Raw genomic sequence first — 19,203 nt, 5'->3', positions numbered from 1 at the left:
AGAGGCTGCCTCATGAGCATTTGAAATTGTCACGTAGCACCAAGCAGCAAGCATATAGGGATGCGGAAGCTGCTACAAAACATGGTAATAAGGAGGGACAATATGAGATGAAAGTGTTCTAAGACAGAGGGTGTGACTTGTTGGACTTCTAAAAATTGTACAAAGAAATGGAGTCCGATTCTTCAGTCCTGAAAATGGGGGTATTCACCAAGGATCAGAGCACTGGATACATATGAACACTTAAAATGCATTTCGGTTGTACCCATACAATAAGTATGTTGAATAATACATTTTTTTAAAGAAATGAAATTTATTTTCAAATGTAGTTCATATAAATGAAAGAAAATGGTAAGAAAATGAGTATTACAGTTAATTTTTTGCATAATAGTTCTTATATTAATAGATTGTATATGGCTTATAACTGGGAAGAAATTGTTTTCTTGAAAAAAACTTTTGGACTGATTTGCCAATTTATTACACTGGTAACTTATACGTGAAGAAATGGATTTCCTTATCCTTCAAAAACCACATGATTAACAGCTAAGACTTTGGAGAAAAAGACACCTAGATTGAAATCTCACCTCAGGGGATCTTCAGCTGTATACCAAGCTTATCAAGATACTTAAATACTCTGTGACTCAACTATAAAAACTGACAGTAGCTAACTCACAGGATTTTGTGAGTCAAAGAACTAAAGCAAATACTCCGAAGCTTAACACATAGTATGTATTCAATAACTGAAAGCCATTATTGTGAGTCCGTATGTTTGTTGGCCCCTCAACCCCAACTTTAAATTCTTTTTGTACTTTAAATTCCTAATGATGCTACTAACTATATTATGAATAGAGAAAGTGGCTGGGAACTTGGTGTCGTAATGATGTTCTTGCAAATACCGCAGATAAAAATGAAGTTAATTTGGAAGGGAGTGGAGGAAAGACGGAAATCTTAGTTTTATATCATTTCTGGGTAAAACCTGTGTGAATGTGTCTACTTAAGCTCAAGGCAAGGATCTCTGAGTAGTCTTGCTTAGCTAAGTTTGTTGAGGCCAAAGGACTTTGACTGATATGCTACACAGCCTGCCCTGACCCAGAGAGCAAATTAAAGCTATGATTTCTTATTCCTCATTGGCATAGCATTAGCCAGGGGCCCACAGTGCAGGCTTCGGTGGAGGTTAACTGGAAGGGTCTGCAGGTGGCCAGTAAAATATTCCCTTAGGCAAGTCTCCTAGGAGAGGCAGTTCCTACTTTATCCTACTTGTTTCTCCTTCCGTTTTCAAGAGTGGGCTACTGGAAGTGGAAGGGTGTTGAGAGTGTGTAGGTAGAATGGTAAAGAGCAGTTGTTCAACACTCCCAAAATTCAAATTAAAGTTGTAGCTATGAGGGTTAGACTCAGTAGCCTACGAGCTCTGCTAATGTGAGGGTTGTCTCATTCATTTTTGTACCCCTTATGCCTCAACAGGGTTCTGTATTCAATATACTTATGAATATATGAATCTTTATAATTTTGTTTTACTGAAACGTCATGTGTAGGAACACTATGCCAATTTTTAAAATAAGTACACCTTTTTAGGTAGTTGCTTTGGAAATGTATGACCTGTGGTGTGATACTAAGGAATACCAAGTGCCAAGCACTGCAGCTAAGCATTTTACCTTATTACCGAGTGAAGTAAATTTCAGAAACTGAGGCTTCAAGGTTAAAGAATACAACTAAGATGGCACAACTTATAGGTGATAGGGTTTAAAACTTGAACCCAAGGCTGTTTTTTTTTAGAACTTTTATTGAGATACCATTGACATACAATAAACTGCATATATTTAAAGTGTACAATTTGATTTTTTTTTCTTATTAGTAATGTATACATGGCAATCCCAATCTCCCAATTCATCCCACCCCCCCCAAACCCCCTCCCCCTTCCCCACTTGGTGTCCACATGTTTGTTCACTATATTTGTGTCTCTATTTCTGCCTTGCAAACTGGTTGATTCGTACCATTTTTCTATAGCCCACATATGTGTTAATATACAATATTTGTTTTTCTCTTTCTGACTCACTTCACTCTGTATGACAATCTCTAGGTCCATCCATGTCTCTACAAATATCCCAATTTCATTCCTTTTTACACCTGAGTAATAGTTCACTGCATATATATATACCACATCTTTTTTATCCATTCATCTGTTGATGGACATTTAGGTTGCTTCCATGTCCTGGCTATTGTAAATAGTGCTGCAACAAACACTGGGGTGCATGTGTCTTTTTGAATTACGGTTTTCTCTGGGTATATGTCCAGTAGTGGGATTGCTGGATCACATGGTAGTTCTATTTTTAGTCTTCAAGGAACCTCCATACTGTTCTCCATAGTGGCTGTATCAATTTACATTCCCACCAACAGTGCAAGAGGGTACCCTTTTTTCCACACCCCCTCCAGCATTTACTGTTTGTAGATTTTCTGATAAAAGGCTGCTTGACTTTTAATCATAAGAGAAAAGGTCTCGCATTAATTCCGCAAAACTTGGTGAGCCACTGTCCTTCAACTCAGTTCTAGGCAGGTTCCACCCGGAATTTAAGGCCTAGTTTACCAAGAAGAACCAGTGTGTTCACCCACCCCACCCACCTCACCCTAAAAGAGAACTGGGCTGGAAAAGGAAAAACGTGGCCACTGCGCATGCTCAAACGGCCCTTTCTCACTCTTCCTTCCCTGCCCGGGACGTCACCGCGGGCAACTTTCCCGGACGACTTTAGACTGGCTCCCGCCCACTGCGAAATCAAACGGGTGGAAGCTCTTCCTCTCTGCGACGTGGACACCCCTCTCTTCCTCGGGCCTTTCCAACTTGGAAGCCAAAACCACGCGCCTCTGTCTCTCGGGGATTCAAGCTGGCGCTTGCCAGTTGTCAATATGGCCGCTGACAGACTAGTCCCAAGTAGAGGCTTTTCATAGGCCAAGGTTGCATCCTAGCCCCGCCCATTTCGTCCCTCCCGGCTGCGTCCGCCTAGGTCTTCGCTACGCATGCGCGGCGGGGGCGGGGCGAGAGGTGGGACGGCCCAAGTCTTCCGTGTGCCACCGCCGCCGCCTCAGCTTCGTCTCTCCTGTCCCCGTGGGGCTGCATTGGCGGCGTTAGCCGCGCGAGGGGAAGAGAGGGGACCGACGGAGCGTGCGCGCGCGGGGGTTCCCGCAGTCCCAGCAGTTCCTCTCGCGGGGTGGACTGCGGGGTCAGCAGCAGTCGGGGGAGGCCCTAGACGGCGCCATGTCGGCGGGCGGCCCGTGCCCGGCAGGAGCCGGAGGGGGCCCAGGGGGCGCCTCAAGCGCCGTGGGGGTCTCCCCCGGCGGGGTATCCATGTTCCGGTGGCTGGAGGTGCTGGAGAAGGAGTTCGACAAGGCCTTCGTGGATGTGGACCTGCTCCTGGGCGAGATCGATCCGGACCAGGCGGACATCACTTATGAGGGGAGACAGAAGATGACCAGCCTGAGCTCCTGCTTTGCACAGCTTTGCCACAAAGCCCAGACTGTGTCCCAAATCAACCACAAGCTAGAGGTGAGCTGTGGGCGCTGGAGGGGGTGGCCTTCAACTCCAGTCATCAGACCTCATTTAGCGCAGTAGTGAAACGACCCTAGAAAACTGCTAACTGGGGCACCTGGGCTTCATATGTGAAGGGGGAGTGCGTGGGTGTGTGTGCGAAGCAAAGGAGTCAGGTGAGGTTAGAGTAGAGAAAGGTGTGTAGATTGAGGTGCTGGGGTCCTGTCATCCACCTTCCTTATATCCTTATGAGGAGGAAACAGGAACTAGTTACACCAGCCTACTTGTGCATATATTACGTTAACAAACCTAGGACTTAATTGAAGCTCAAAGATTCTGTCATAGAATACTTTAGCTCACCTTTTAACGTTTGAGTTTTTAGATCTACTTTCACATTGATAAACTAGCTTTGTATGATACCAGACAGACACAGTCCGGATTATTTTTAACTATTTCATATCAGTTTCTGTTGTTGCAAACAGACGTGCTATTCCTTGCCTGCATGAACTATTTAGGGGAATTTGATCAAAGCTCTTAGGAAAATTTAGTGGAATAAACAAGATAGTATCAATGTCTATCTCAGTTTACAGTTAGTTGGTCCTTAAATTACAGGCAGATACCTCCAGAGCGCCCTACAATTATTCAGATGACCTCTAACATTGAGGTTTTGTCTGTACTTTACTATATTTTCCAAAGTCTGAATTTATTTTTGAGAGTGTAAAGAATGATCATTTGCTTTAGTCTTTAATCTTGGTTGTGGGTGTGGGTGCAGGGGTGGTGGTTCCAAAAAAACCAAAAAACCTGCCATGTTTTGCAGAAAATTAAAATAGCGCATTATTACAATATTTAGAAATCCTGATAGATTAACATTATTACATAAAGATCATTTTCTAACTGGATAATTTAAATAAGAGAATGGGTCTTTCATTTTCAAGTAGATAAAAAAAGGATAATAAATGATGTGGAAAAGCTCTTTGAACATTAGATTTCATGAGAAATCTTCATTACTATCAGTTATGATTGAGAGTGCCCACTGGATCTAAATCAGTATGAATACAAGAAATGCATCTTCTCCCTGCTTAGTGGTTAGCATCCTTTTTCTTTCCTGTCAGTTAGTCATGAAAAAGGTGGTATAATTTATCTTTGATTAGCATAGAATTGCATAGGGGAGATTTTATGACTCTTCTGCACTGAAAGGACTGTTAATTTCTTTCATCCTTTCTGAAAAGGTTGGAAGTGTTGATATGAAGCTAATCACTTCTTAATCTAGATATATGAAAATGTCTCTTGATTTCTTGATTTAGTAGTAGTTTCTAGAAGATGGTTATTTATTCACATAGTAAAATTGCATTTGATGATCTTTAGAAATAGTACTTCAGCTTTAAGTAACAGAGTACCAGTAGCTTTTGCTACTCTTCATTTACAACCAAGAGTATTTACTGAGGAGAAACAGATTTTTTAAAATGAAACAATATCTAATTCATTCTTTAAATGACTTAAGGAAACTTTAAAGTGGTATTTTGATGTGAGGTATAAAACCTAATTTTGGAGAAGTGATTGTTCTATGAGCAGGAGGTGATGCTTAGTTTTTTTCATCTTTAAGTATCTTAAATGAGTATTCAGAGCTATAATAAATTATGCATGTTCTTTTTTAGAAATTATAATTACATATTCTGATTCCATGTCGTGGCTTAGAAGGTGGCATTATTTCTCAAAATAAGAAATGTTAGCCTGTCACAATGTGAGCATGTTTTTTCAACATGCTTGAAGGCTTTGATTTAAAGATCTTAGAAAATGGGGATTGTTTGTGTGTTTTTTCAGTTACTGTTGACTTTTCTGTCTGTGGGGTTATTCTTTCTGTATTTAGCAGTTTCTACAGTTTTCATGGAATCAGTTGTGTATTGCTGAGGAGAGAGGTTCATTGTCAGTAGTGCTTTTCAAAGTAAATCTGCCATTGTATCATCTGCAGAATTTCAAAGGTTGCCCTGTGTACTGTTAGCAATCCTTTGAGATCTTGAAATTTTAGAAAAGATTTCATACTTTCTTGCCCTGTTTTATTTCTTAGTAAGTGAATTAGTTCTATTGTTTTAAGGATATAGACATTAAGACATAATATTTGAGGTCACTTATGTTTTAATATAGCAGATGTGCACCAAAGTTCGGTGGTTTTAGATATTAATACCTTAAATCATATTACCATAATAACATATTTCTTCTTTTAATCAAGACAGATGCCTCCAGTATGAGTAACTTATATTTAAATTGGTCTTGAGTATCTTTCCAGATTGCCCTTCTGCTCAGTCACTGTTTTTAGGTAGTTAATTTAATATTAATATAATAGGAAAATAATTTTGCTATAAAAAAAATCAGAGGTTACATTAAAACATTAAATATAAGTGACATCTAGGTGACTGCTTTTTTCCATAAGTTATGTTTGGGGAGAGGGATATCTATAAGAGGAAGGGGAGGGCAGAGAATTCAGAATATTTTTAGGTAGTGCCATTTCAAATTACTCACATCTCCACCTTGCTTATACTTCCCATGTGCTTGAGAATCCCTGCTATGGTGAACCACTTGGTGACAGCTGTGCAGGAGTCAAAGATAGTGATTGGGATAGTAGTAGTAGTAATAGTAGTAGTAGCAGTAGTAGGTGTATTGGAGTAGAACGAAGGTTGAGAACCCATGCTTTAGAAAAACTTACCTCTCTCCCTTGAAATACGGTTTTCTGCCTGTTCACCCCTTCTTTAAAATAATAGCAAAACAGTACATCTTCTGTCACATCCTCCTTTCTCACAGCAGTTGCTGAATCAGTATCTCTTTTTAAAGTGATTTACTGTTCACAGCCATCTAGAGCCACATTGAAAATAAACTAATGATATACTGTCCTTTTACTGCTTTAAAGCTATTCTGGTTTTGTGTGTGTGTGTGTATCAATTTTATTGCAATTTGTTTAACATTGGCTGTTAACCACTCATGAACAATTTCAGTGCCATAAAATGCTTAGGTGTCAAGAATAGTAATCCCCCCCCCCCCCCAATATCTGGCCCCGATTCTCACCTGTCCATCCTTGCTTTGTTTTTTCTTTTTTGGCCATGTGTCTTGTGGGATATTAGTTTCCCAACCAGGGATCGAACCTGGGCCTCTGGCAGTGTGACTGCCGAATCCTAACCACTGGATCGCCAGGGAATTCCCCATCCTTGCTCTTTTTTCAGTAATTACTACATTGATTCCCCTTTGCTCTTCAACTTACTTATACCAAGGCCATTCATATTTAGTTTCTAGTGCCGTGTTCCATACTTGGATGAACTTGGCAGCATTCTAGACTAGTACAGGGAAGCTGTTCTGTTTTTAAACAAGAGATGAGGCTGTTTTGCAGCACTGAAGTTTAATATGATCCAGTATATAATTATTGAGGGCTGATTATGTGCCATATGCTGTTTGGGGCACTTGGAATACAATGGAGAGCAAAAACGGACACAGTCATCACTGTTATGGAACTTGGATTCTTTTGGGGGGAATTTGTTGAAGTAATTATCATGTAAATGTGAAATTCCAACTTTGAGGTACGTTGTGTAAGGAGAACCTCTTCTGGGGGATCAAGGAAGGCTTCTTTGAGGAAGTGACTATTGAGTTAAGACATAAATGATGAGTAGGAATTAGGCCAAGAGAGATAGGAGTATCATTCAGCATTTCAGTAAAGAGAACAGGAGGTGGAAAGCACCTGTGATGGACGAGTGCTAATGCATTTGAAGAACTGAGAGGTTGGTATGTGTTATAAGAGCAGAGGGAGAAAGGAGTGAGATGCAAAATAAGTTTGAACAGGTAGGTAGGGCCCATATCTACATGATTTTATAGACCATGTAATAGATTTGAGGGCTTTATCATAACAGTGGGAAGTGTTTTAAATTAGGTGGTAACCTCAGATAGGAGATTAGAATAGTCCCTTCTGGCTATGATAAGGAGAGAGTATGGGGAAATAACAAGAATAAATGCAGAAAACCAAATAGGGGGCTCTTAATTCTATCAATGTGAGATGATGGGAGTGGGGTAGTGGAGATGGAGAAAAGTGTTCAGAACAAGAGAGATTTGAGAAGCAAAAATAAACAAAATATAGGGATGGGTTGGAACAGAGGGATGAGGGAATTCAGGATGACTCCAAGGTGTCAGTTGGCTGGATAAATGGATGGATATGAGATATTATTGGCAATAACTATATTGCTAACTGTTGGTCAGTTACTCTGGGCCAGGCTCTGTGCTAGGTCTTTTATATATATATTGATTCACCTAATTCGCACAGTAGTCCTGTTGGGTAGGTTTAGTATTGTTATTCCCATTTTACAGGGATTAAGTAAGGGACCTAAGACTACAGAACTAGAGAAACCAAGCTGTCCAAAAACATTTATGTCTAGTTGGGGAAGGAGGAGGTGGAGAGAAAAGCAAGCAGAAAAAGTTGTGTGGCGGGGTAGCTGGGGTGGGGGATGGGGGAGTTCAAGGGAGGTATTGTTTTCATTTTTTTTAATGGAAAAATAAACTTAAACATGTTTACAAGCCATTGAGAAGCATATACTTGGGAAATATGAATATTCTAGAGAAAGAGAGGGATAATTAGTAGTAAGGTTTCTAAGTGAAGATGAAATCCAAAATACATGTGAAGAGAGTGGCTTCATATTCAGAGGACAGCTATTATACTTAAGGAGAAAGGAAGAGGTGATGAGCTCAGGAGTAGGGGGGAGTGTTTTATGTGATGGCTTCTTTGTTCTCTGTAGAACAGGAGCCTGGGACAACGGCTGAAACTGGGTGAAAGTAAGAGCTCAAGGAGAATGAAAAAGATCTGAAATAGTTATGGAAGAGTGGGAGAGCATGTTGACCAGAGAAATAGAAGGACTGCCAGGCAATGCTGAGGACTAATTTGCAGTTATCCTAAATTCATGGTACAACCAGTCTGCCCTGTTGTATGACTTTCTCCGGAAATACAGGCACAGTAATGAGAGTAATAATTGAGTTCCTCCAGTTCTGTAGCAAGGAGTTTGCTCTACAGACAAGAGTGTTATTGAAATGAACATGGTATTGGGGATGAAGAAAAGGAGATAATCTTTAAAGGAGTAGAAACAGTATTTGATAATTATCTAGATGCAGAAGAAGAGGAATGATTAAGGATGACATCATGTTTTTGTTTGGGAAATATATTGGTTGATACCGACAGTGGCTTGAATAGTGCCCCCCATCCCCCCAAATTCGTGTCTACACAGAACCTCAGAATGTGACCTTATTTGAAAACTGGGTCTTTGCAAATGTAATTAATTTAAGGATGGAGATAAGGTCCTAGCAGATTACAGTGGGCCCTAAATCCAGTGAGAGTATCCTCAGAGGACACACAGGAACACAGAGAAGGCTATGTGAGGATGGAATAAGAGATTGAAATGACACGTCTGCAAGCCAAGAAATGCCAAGGACTGCTGGCAGCCACAGTAATTGGGAGACGGGCATGGGACAGTTTTTCTTTCAGGGTCTCCAGAAGGCACCAACCCTGCCAATGCCTTGATTTGAGGCTCCTGCATCCTGAACTGTGAGAGAATAAATTTTTGTCCTTTTAAGCCGCCAAGTTTGTGGTATTTTGTTATGACAACCCTGGGAGACTTATACCATCCACTGAAATAAGGAATCCAGGAGAAGGCGCAGGTCTGGCAGGAAAGATAATGGGTTGAGTTTAGGAGATTGTGCATCGTTGAGGTCCTTATCCTTTTTTTGCATATTCCTAACATAGTTTCCTAATTGCTTCTTACCTCCTCTAAATCATCCATTCATTGCCAAGATCATTCTAAAGTGATTCATATTAATAGTTCATATCAAAAAAGACAACTCTGACTCTTTCTTCTTTGTATACCTCCCTATTACTGGCTAAAATTCAAACTCTGTAGCATGTTGATCAGTGTCCAGTCTGTCCTTATCTCTTGTCACCCTTCTTAGATGCTTTGGCCTCAGTAAAACTGGTCTATTTGCATTTCTCTAAACAGACCTGCTCTTTCATGGCATCTCTACTTTGGCATAGGCTTTTGTGTATAATACTTTCTCTATCCCCTTTGTCTGCAGTGTCAAACGCCCACTCATTTGTGGATTACAGAATTGGTATTTGGCCCCTTTTAAAAAGGGGTCAATTTTTGGAAATTTGGAACTCACACATTAAACACCAACCTTTCTGACCTACTTACATCCTTATCTCACCTGTTAGGGGTTTTCACATCCCAGACCTTTCCCTACTCCAGGTGTTAGCTGATCTCCATCTACATTCAGGTAAACTTCTCCTTTCTGACTTTTGTTTCTTTTTGAATTGGTACATCATGCATGCCTCTATACTAGTGTTTACAACACTTTACATCATAATTGCAAATGTATTTTTTATCTTTCTACTAGACAGTAAAATCCTCAAGGACAGAATCCATGTCTTATTCATCATTTTGTCTCCAGATCCTCGCACGCTGTGTATGTTCAGTAAATGTTCATTTGAATGAATAAGTTATTTGAAACAACTTTAGTTGCCTCATTCTGCCATGAATCCTCAAAGATTACCAATGATCATTCTGTAATACAAGTTTCATGAGAGCTGGGATGGTGTCTGTCTTGTTAACTCTACTATCCATTGTGTCTGACGTAGTGCCCACATTATTGAAAGACTGAATCAATCACAAAGATATGATTTATCAGTTAATAGTTCATGGTATTCCATTTTAAGAAAAATTTGAAACTGACTAAAAATAACTTTAAACATCATTATATTGGAGCATTGAGTGTGGATTTAGTGTACTTTTGACATTTCTAATATATTGGGTAGGTTGAGTCTCCTCATCCCACCTCCAGTTTGATCGTAGAGCAGCTGAGTTCTTTAACATTAAAATGAAAACAGAAAACATTTTATACTGTTTGGAACTTCATTTTGAGGTTTAAAGTACTTTAACTGTTAAAAATACATCACAGACTTATCTACTTGTCTGCATTTCACATCCCCCAACTCTAGTTCAGTCACATTGTCTCCCATGTTACACGCAGCTGCCTTTTTTGAAACATAAATTTGATCATGTCATTCTGCTTTAAATTCCTTTAAAGTTGTACTTTGGATAAATTCAGGCTTCTTATCGCTCATGAGCTCTGTGTGATCTGAGTTCTGGATAGCTCTCCAGTGACATATTATCTTGCCTTTTATTCTGTATGGCCCAGTCCATATGGGTCTCCTTTCAGAAACTCTAAGACAGTAATTCTTAAAACTTTTTGGTCTCAGGACCCCTTTACATTCTACAAATTATAAGGTCCCCAAAGACCTTTTTTTTTTAAAAAAAAAAATATGGGTTATATCTACGGGTATCTACTGTATTAGAAATTAAAACTGAGAAAACTGTCAATATTTATTACGTCAGTTAAAAATAACGTGTACACATAGCTGGTTCACTTTGTTGTACAGCAGAAACTAGCACAATACTGTAGAGCAATTGTACTCCAATAAAGATAAAAAAATAACAATAAACCCATTACATGTTAATATAAATATCATTATTAATGAAAAATAACTATATTTTCCAAAAAATTATGAGTAGCATTGTTTTACATTAAAAATTGTTTTAAAAATATCTGGCTTAATAGAAGATAGCTGGACTCTCACATCTGCTTTTAAACAGTTGTGGTATGTGGCTTTGGTTATAGGAAGATAATTTGACTCACGGAGATAAGTAGCTCTAAGTAGCTCGATAAGGGAGGAATGTTTTAATAGCCATTCCAGATAATTGTGGATATTCTTCTTTGATAGTAAAAGGTAGTTTCTTAAAGGTTAGTTACAATGTGGAGTCTGAAACTCTTATCAATGAACTTTTCATACACCATTACATTAAAATACATTGGTCTGTCTTTGTAGCCTTTGAATGGATCTTTTACCAAGGCATGATTTTAATATCGTGCATAGGTCATTTTGAAAATATTGGCTTGCTGACTTATCCAGATCTTCCAAACGTGGACACATCTCATTATATAACATCAAAAAATCACATTTGTTAATATCTCCAGTCTAATGAGAAAAATCTGCATGTATTGGGAAGCTGTCCAGCTTATGGTGATGGATTCCAATTTTCCAAAATTCTAATTTTCACTTGAAAATTTGTTCTTATCATTGCAAACAAATGCTGTCAGTTGTTTTCCTTGAAATAACAGATTCACTTTATTTATTCTCAAGAACACGTCTGCCAGATATGTTAATCTTGATAACCACAGTTTGTTCTCCTTTCAAATAAAAATGGTGTTCCAAGAGAAAAAATGTTCAGTTTTGCAACTCAAGCAGTTGCATAAGTGCCTTTCCTTAAGACAGCATAGTTTGATATGCAGCAGGTTTGCTTCATGCCTGCTTCCCATTTCATCACACAGAATATTAAAAAGACTCAAGGGTTGATATTTTTAGAAATTAATAATCTTACTACTTTATCAAGGACATTCTTAAGTGAATTTTGGGGGGTTTTTGTTTTTGTTTTGTTTTGTTTTGACTGCAAGTGCATGGAAGTGAAGAGTACAGTGACTACTGGTAGTTTGGTGTCACTGCATTGTCTTGTGTCATCAGCATTCTATTCATAATTGCTTTTGTACCTTTGGTACAAATGTCAACACAAATGGAAAAGGCAAATAATATTTTATTATTATGAAAATAATTTTGACCTTGCAGATACCCTGAAGTGGTCCCACAGACCTGTGAGAACTGCTGCTCTGATAATAACCAAAACACTTCCCAGAAAGATAGCCATACACTCCTCACTAATTCTAATCCTCTTCTTTTAGCTTTTTTAATATAGCTTATTGTGTTTTGCAGTTATCTATAGTACTACTGGCTTTGTAATGACCTTGGGCAAGTTACCTATCCTCTGTAACTTGGACAGGTTAAAACGTAAGTATAGAACAGTTAAAACATAAGTATGTTCAAAACAGTGCCTGGCACATGGTTAATGCCATTATTATATATGCCATTCATTTTCTTTATGAGCTGCCTCCTGCACAAGGCCATTCTAAGCTTTGCAGGGAGGGATCCATATTTGTTTTGTCTACCAGCGTATCCCTAGAGCCCAGCCTACTGCTTGGCATATATTGGTGCTTAATAAGTACTTGTTGAATGAATGTGTGATGGTGTGGGAGACTAAAAATAAAAATATGTTTGCTTGTCTTGAGCTGTAGAACACTTTGGGGAGAAATAATGACAGATGAAGTTAGTGGTCTTTATGCTTGGATTGGAAATTGGAGCAAGTAGGTAGAGTTTTCTCACAGCACTTTCATAAGCCAAATGAACAGACTGTTTCAAGAGCTGACAGGTAATAAAAAAGAACATTATTTCTTATCTTGAGGGATGACAGAGATTTTCATGTTTGACCTTTGAATATATTTTCTGTTTGGTCACAGTCTTTGCTTTAGAACAGGACTCATTGGCTTTTTTACAATCTTGGATGGTAGAGCAGCGCTAACCATCCTGCGCACAGGAAGAAAAGAGAAAATAGAGGAAAATCCTGTATAAAGGAGTGGGTTGAATTAAATGAGCTCTAAGACTTTGTTCAGCTATTTTGAAGAAATAGAAGAAAAAAAAAAGAGTGGATCAAAATGCTTTCATTAGTTACATTATTACCTTGACTTTTGTCATAAGGAGAAAAGGCCATGTGAAGAATGGTTCTCCCTCTGCTGTCTGTCAGGTAGCTTAGGATAGATTCTTTTAAAAGTTTAGATCCAAGAAAAAAAAAAAGAGCATCACCAGATAAAATGGTGTTGCTTCTTTAAATGAGGCAAGGAGAATTACATAATCGGTAAAGGTTCTCCTATTAATAGGAAACTCAGTATATAATACTCAATAAACTGTAATAAGATTTTTTTTACAGTCATATCCTGCCATCTCTGTATGATTTTTATTTTTTACAATTGTTTTATTGATCTTATGAGCTTTAAAGCCTTTTGGGAAGTAGGTGGGTATAGATGATAAATTTTAGATATTGGCATTAAATGGTATAATTGCTAGAGATTTAAATTTTGTCTGTACTTTTCATCCTAAATTGCATTTGCAAATATTAAAAACATACACTTAAAAACATAATTTTCTTTTTAATGACTTGATTACCTTTTGTACACAAATTTTTTTTGCTCTTCATTGGAGTATAATTGCTTTACACTGTTGTGCCAGTTTCTGCTGTACAACAAAGTGAATCAGCTGTGTTTATACATATATCCCCATATTCCCTCCCTCCCATGACTCCTTCCCACCCTCCCAATCTCACCCCTTCAAGTCATTGCCAGTCATTGAGTTGATCTCGCCTGTGTTATGCAGCAGCTTCCCACTGGCTATCTATTTTACATTTGGTAGTGTATATATGTCAATGCTACTCTCTCACTTCGTCCCAGCTTCCCCTTCGCCCCTGCGCCATGTTCTCAAGTCAGTTCTCTGCATCTGCATTTTTATTCTTGCCCTGTCACTGGGTTCATCAGTAACGTTTTTTAGATTCCATATATACGTGTTGGCATATAGTATTTGTTTTTATCTTTCTGGCTTACTTTACTCTGCATGACAGACTCTAGGTCCATCCACCTCACTACAAATAACTCAATTTCAGTCCTTTTTATGGCTGAGTAATATTCCATTGTATATATGTGCCACATCTTCTTTATCCATTCCTCTGTTGATGGGCATTTAGGTTGCTTCCATGTCCTGGCTATTGTAAATGGTGCTGCAGTGAACATTGTGGTACATGTATCTTTTTGAATTATGGTTTTCTCAGGGTATATGCCTAATAGTGGGATTGATGGGTCATATGGTAGTTCTATTTTTAGTTTTTTAAGGAACCTCCATACTGTTTTCCATAGTGGCTGTACCAGCTTACATTCCCACCAACAGTGTAGGAGGGTTCCCTTTGCTCCGCACCCTCTCCAACATTTATTGTTTCTAGATTTTTTGATGATGGCCATTCTGACCAGTGTGAGGTGATACCTCATTGTGGCTTTGACTTGCATTCCTCTAATGATTAGTGATGTTGAGCATTTTTTCATGTGTTTGTTAGCCATCTGCATGTCTTCTTGTACACATATTTTAAAACAAAAGGTGTAGAAGAAATTTGTAGGTAAATGTGAGATAATATTTACATCTTTATCAGCAGCTTTCTATGCTATGGTTCATAACAGTGAAACTGCTATTTGAAGTCAACTATTTTCTTTGTAATTCTTACAGCGAACAACTTGGAGTATGTGTGCTTTTGTGTGCATGCCTGTGCATGCCTACATGTCTGTCTGTGTATGTTCATGCCTGTGTATGCACAGGAGTTCCTGTGTGTGTGTGTGTGTGTGCGTGCGTGTGTGCACATCTGGGTGTGTGAAGGGTGGGACTGGCTAGGTGGCCTGTGTTCAGAGTAGTCTCTTGCTTAGAGCCCTGTTTAGTTCTGAGATTTGGGAATGTGATCTCATTTGGAACTCATGGACTCCTTCCTTTTCATTTTTCCTATTACTGCCAGAATTATAAAGGATGTCAGGAGGTCTGAGTTTTAATCCCATGCAATTTGTAATTTAGGGCAATTCACCTGATCTTTTTGGGCCTCAATTCTTCATGTGCAAAATAAAGATGTTTTACCAGGTTTTTAATTTAGCTTAGACCTTCTAAAATGTTATCAGAAGAGCTGTACAAAATGCCAAAACCAGTGAGTAAGCTGGATCCAAGTTCCCTGCTGTTTGATGTTTGCTAACTTCTTGTCTTAGTTTAATCCTCCCTAGAACAAGAGGTTTTTGAGGGGTACTTAAGGTAAAGTAATTGGTATTTTTATCCGTAAGACAGTTAAATAAAAACTAGCCTACATTTAGAAAGAAAAAGTTCAGCTGTTGTGTATTTATACAAGAGTATATGGACAGAGGCTTAGGGTCTAGACAGAGTGGAATAATAGGAAATTCTGAATAAAAAATAACTTTGATTTTGGTGCCAAAAGTGGAATCCAGAAGTTAAGAATTATATTAGTAAGGAATTATCTTGATGGAAAAGAGTGAGAAAAAAAATAGAATAGTAATGACTACATATACAAATAAATGGTAATGATAATCCTAAAAATTTGTTTAAATACACTGCCTCTCTATCTGTCTTTTTCATTCCTGGGAATACTTCATTCCTAAAGCATGTTGCAGAGTATGCCCTGAAGTTTCATATATCTCCCCACTCTATTCCAGCTGATAGTGGAGATCCAGGGACCACATTTTTTTTTAACTAATTTAAAAAGAATATTATTTATTTATTTATTTATTTATTTATTTATTTATTTGACTGTGCCAGGTCTTAGTGTGGCACACGGGATTTTAGTTGCAGCATGCAGACTTCTTAGTTGTGTTATGTGGACTTCTTAGTTGTGGCATTAGAACTATTAGTTGTAACGTGCATGTGGGATCTAGTTCGCCGACCAGGGATCAAACCCAGGCCACCTGCATTGGGAGCATGGAGTCTTACCTACTGGACCACCAGGGAGGTCCTCAGGGACCACAAGTTTTAAGAATCACTGCCTTAGAAAATCTCACCATTGGTTGATTTAATGGCCTTTAAATGAAGGCCTTTTTTTTTTTAAGCTCTTTTTTGGAATATAATTGCTTTACAGTGTTGTGCCAGTTTCTGCTGTACAACAAAGTGAGTCAGCTATATTTATACATATATCCCCTTATCCCCTCCCTCCCTCGACTCCCTCCTACGCTCCCTATCCCACCCCTCTTAAGTCCTTACCCATCCTTGAGTTGATCTCTCTGTTTCATGCAGCAGCTTCCCACTAGCTATCTATTTTACATTTGGTAGTGTATATATGTCAGTGCTACTCTCTCACTTTGTCCCAGCTTCCCCTTCACCCGCCATGGTCTTAAGGCTCAGAGATCCTCCTAGAGTGAGGTCATTTTGTCCTTAATGAGTTCTAGTGAAAGAATATCCCGATGACCAGCTTTGTTTTATTTATTTATTTTTTCTGTGAATGAATCCAAGATCAAATGTAGGAAAGTGAAAAGATTGGATTAACTGGTTAAGTGGTTTTGATTTTGCTTTTTAAAAGATTTTTTTGGCTATCACTTGAAAATTTAAGAGTTGAAGGTTGAAATCAACTGTTTATTTTTAATTTTCATTCTTTGCTAGTTGTAGTGTTGCCAAGGTAAGGCGGTGAGGTGAAAGATGCTCAGCCTTTTTTTATGGTCAAGCTAGTTGTGAGTCTGTTATTTACTAGCTGTGTGATCTTGGGCAAATTGCTTAAACTCTGATTTCCAGGTTCCTTAGCTATTAAAAAAAGAGTATGGTGTAAGAATTACAGATGGTGCATGGTACGAGAATGCCTGCCATATGGTAGGTAAATGCTTGCTTTATGGTAGCTGTGAATATTGTTAGTAAGTTAAACAAGTATTGTAGCTGTAGCAGCACATCTTTCCTTATGGGTAACTGCTTGATAACACTTTTACTACCTTGCCCTGGGAGTGAGAATTGGGTTCAAAGTGCTGTTTTGCCACTGACCATTTGGGTAGCCCTAGAAATAAAAGCAGCTTTGATGGGCCTTGGTTTTATTATCTAAATAGTAATCATCATAGTCTTTATGTTCTCTAAGATCTCTTTGATTATAAAGTTCTGTGATATTAGGAGGGTAGCCATGAATAAAATATCAAAATTTCTAATCTTCACATAAAATTTACCATTGACTAACTTTTCTTAGCAGCTAAAATGCTTATATCATAGACAAGAATAGTTATTTGAATATTACTAAATTTAAAGTAAATTGAAAACACTTGTTTAGTTCCAAAAAATTAAATTGGGCTTTGAATTTTGATACCCGAATCCTTGCTTTGTAAAGAATTTTTACTTTATTTTTTTAAAGTTGAGCAACCTTTTGAGAAATTATTTCACTTAATGAAGAATCCATGTTTCTAGTAGGCCACTTTCAAAAGACCTCTATACTACCCTGTTTTTCCTTCCTTTTTAGAATACAATCATTTCTGATTTGAATATTAGTCTCCCAGATTAATTAAATGAATACCACTTATGCCTCTTTAGCATCTTTCTTAATGCCAGTTTTACTCAGTTATTAATAAATCGTGAGATTTTTGGTTTGAAACATAGATCATAGTGGGACAACCGGACACTACATACCTGTTGAAACACACAATGTACTTCTTGCCACATTTAAGTGCTGTTGCTCCTCAGTATTTGCAAGGGATTCCAGGCCTCCCCACCCACACCCCTGCAGATGCCAAAATCGATGGATACTAAAGTCCCTTATATAAAATGGCATAGTGTTTGCATGTAAGCAACACACATCTTCCTGTATATTTTAAATCATCTCTAAATAACTTATAATACCTAATACAATGTAAATGATATGTAAATAGATGCCAGCATGAGGCAAATTAAGTTTTGCTTTTTGGAACGTTTCTGGGGATTTTCTTCTGAATAGTCTTGATCCACCATTGGTTGAATCTGTGGATGCAGATTGTGTAGAAATGGAGAACTGACTGTAAATCTCATTAAACCTTTAGATCTGCTTCTAGTTTATAGGAAATATAAAGAATAGAGGAATATATTAGACAACGCTACAAAGAAACAGTAAGAGATACAGAATGAAAGTCAGTGTAATGAAAAAAAGATAAGGGTTGTTATAGATTACATGGCTTATTTTAAACTTTCTGGGTAAGTTTACTTTAGCATAAGCTTCATATTGCTCAAAAAGAGTGCATATTTTTCAAATATTTATTTTCCTTTTGCGATTATTTTATTTCAAAGATTATAAAACTCTATAGGTGTTTTTTTGACTAAGAAGGACTTTGTAGACTAGAACCAGGCTTATTTGTACTTTAAAGGTGCAGTTTTCAGGGAGTACTGAACACTGTCTACTAATAGGTGATTTTAAGTTTCTATAATTTTTTTGGTGGGCATTTTGTTAAATAATGCATGTCTATAATACATTTTTATCATACATGTAAGGGTTTTTTCTAAGGTTTTTGGTTAGGAATATTTGTGAACGATGTGTGAAAAACTTACATACTTTTCTGGAAGGCAGTGGAAGTGAATTTCTGTATTTAATCTCTTGCATGCATTTATTATATTTAAAGAACAGAGACAAGTACTAGTATTATTATTTCTTTTAGCATTTAAATCTTAATGAAATTTGTTACTGCTTCAGATTCATGATAAAAAGGGCCAGCCCAATACATTAGCTACTAGCCTAATGTGGCTATTGAGTGCTTGAAATGTGGCTGGTCCAAATTGAGATGTGCTGTATGTGTAATACACACAATGGGTTTTGGAGACTGAGTATCAAAAAAAGAATGTAATATTTTAATAATTGTTTTATATTATACGTTTCAATGGTATTTTGGATATGTTCCGTTAAGTAGAATATATTATACAAATTTATTTCACCTGTTTAATTTTTCTTTTAAAAAAGTATTTATTTATGTATCTATTTATTTGGCTGCGCAGGTATTAGTTTCAGCATGCAGAATCTTTGTTGCTTCATGTGGGATCTTTAGTTGTGGCATGTGGGATCTAGTTCCCTGAACAGGGATCAAACCCAGGCCCCCTGCATTGGGAGCACAGAGTCCTAACCACTAGACCACCAGGGAAATCCCTAACTTTACTTTTTAAAAATGTGGCTACTAGGGGACTTCCCTGGAGGTCCAGTGGTTAAGATTGCACTTCC

General features: G+C 37.9%; 1 protein-coding gene across 2 annotated transcripts in view; it reads left to right on the top strand.

The window, feature by feature from the left end:
• The first annotated feature begins 3,000 nt into the window (after nt 1–3,000).
• GOPC (golgi associated PDZ and coiled-coil motif containing) overlaps nt 3,001–19,203 on the top strand; it is a 38,293-nt gene continuing 22,090 nt past the window's right edge. The window contains exon 1 of one of the 2 annotated variants that reach the window (XM_057739130.1): nt 3,001–3,532. In XM_057739130.1, coding sequence (XP_057595113.1) covers nt 3,245–3,532 — 288 coding nt within the window. In that variant the 5' untranslated portion in view covers nt 3,001–3,244. The remainder of the gene's footprint in view (nt 3,533–19,203) is intronic. The other variant, XM_057739131.1, reaches the window with a different exon arrangement.

This window comes from Hippopotamus amphibius, chromosome 6 (assembly GCF_030028045.1).
Source record: "Hippopotamus amphibius kiboko isolate mHipAmp2 chromosome 6, mHipAmp2.hap2, whole genome shotgun sequence".
Taxonomy (NCBI): Eukaryota; Metazoa; Chordata; class Mammalia; order Artiodactyla; family Hippopotamidae; genus Hippopotamus; species Hippopotamus amphibius.
This window is presented reverse-complemented; position numbering and strand designations above follow the sequence as displayed.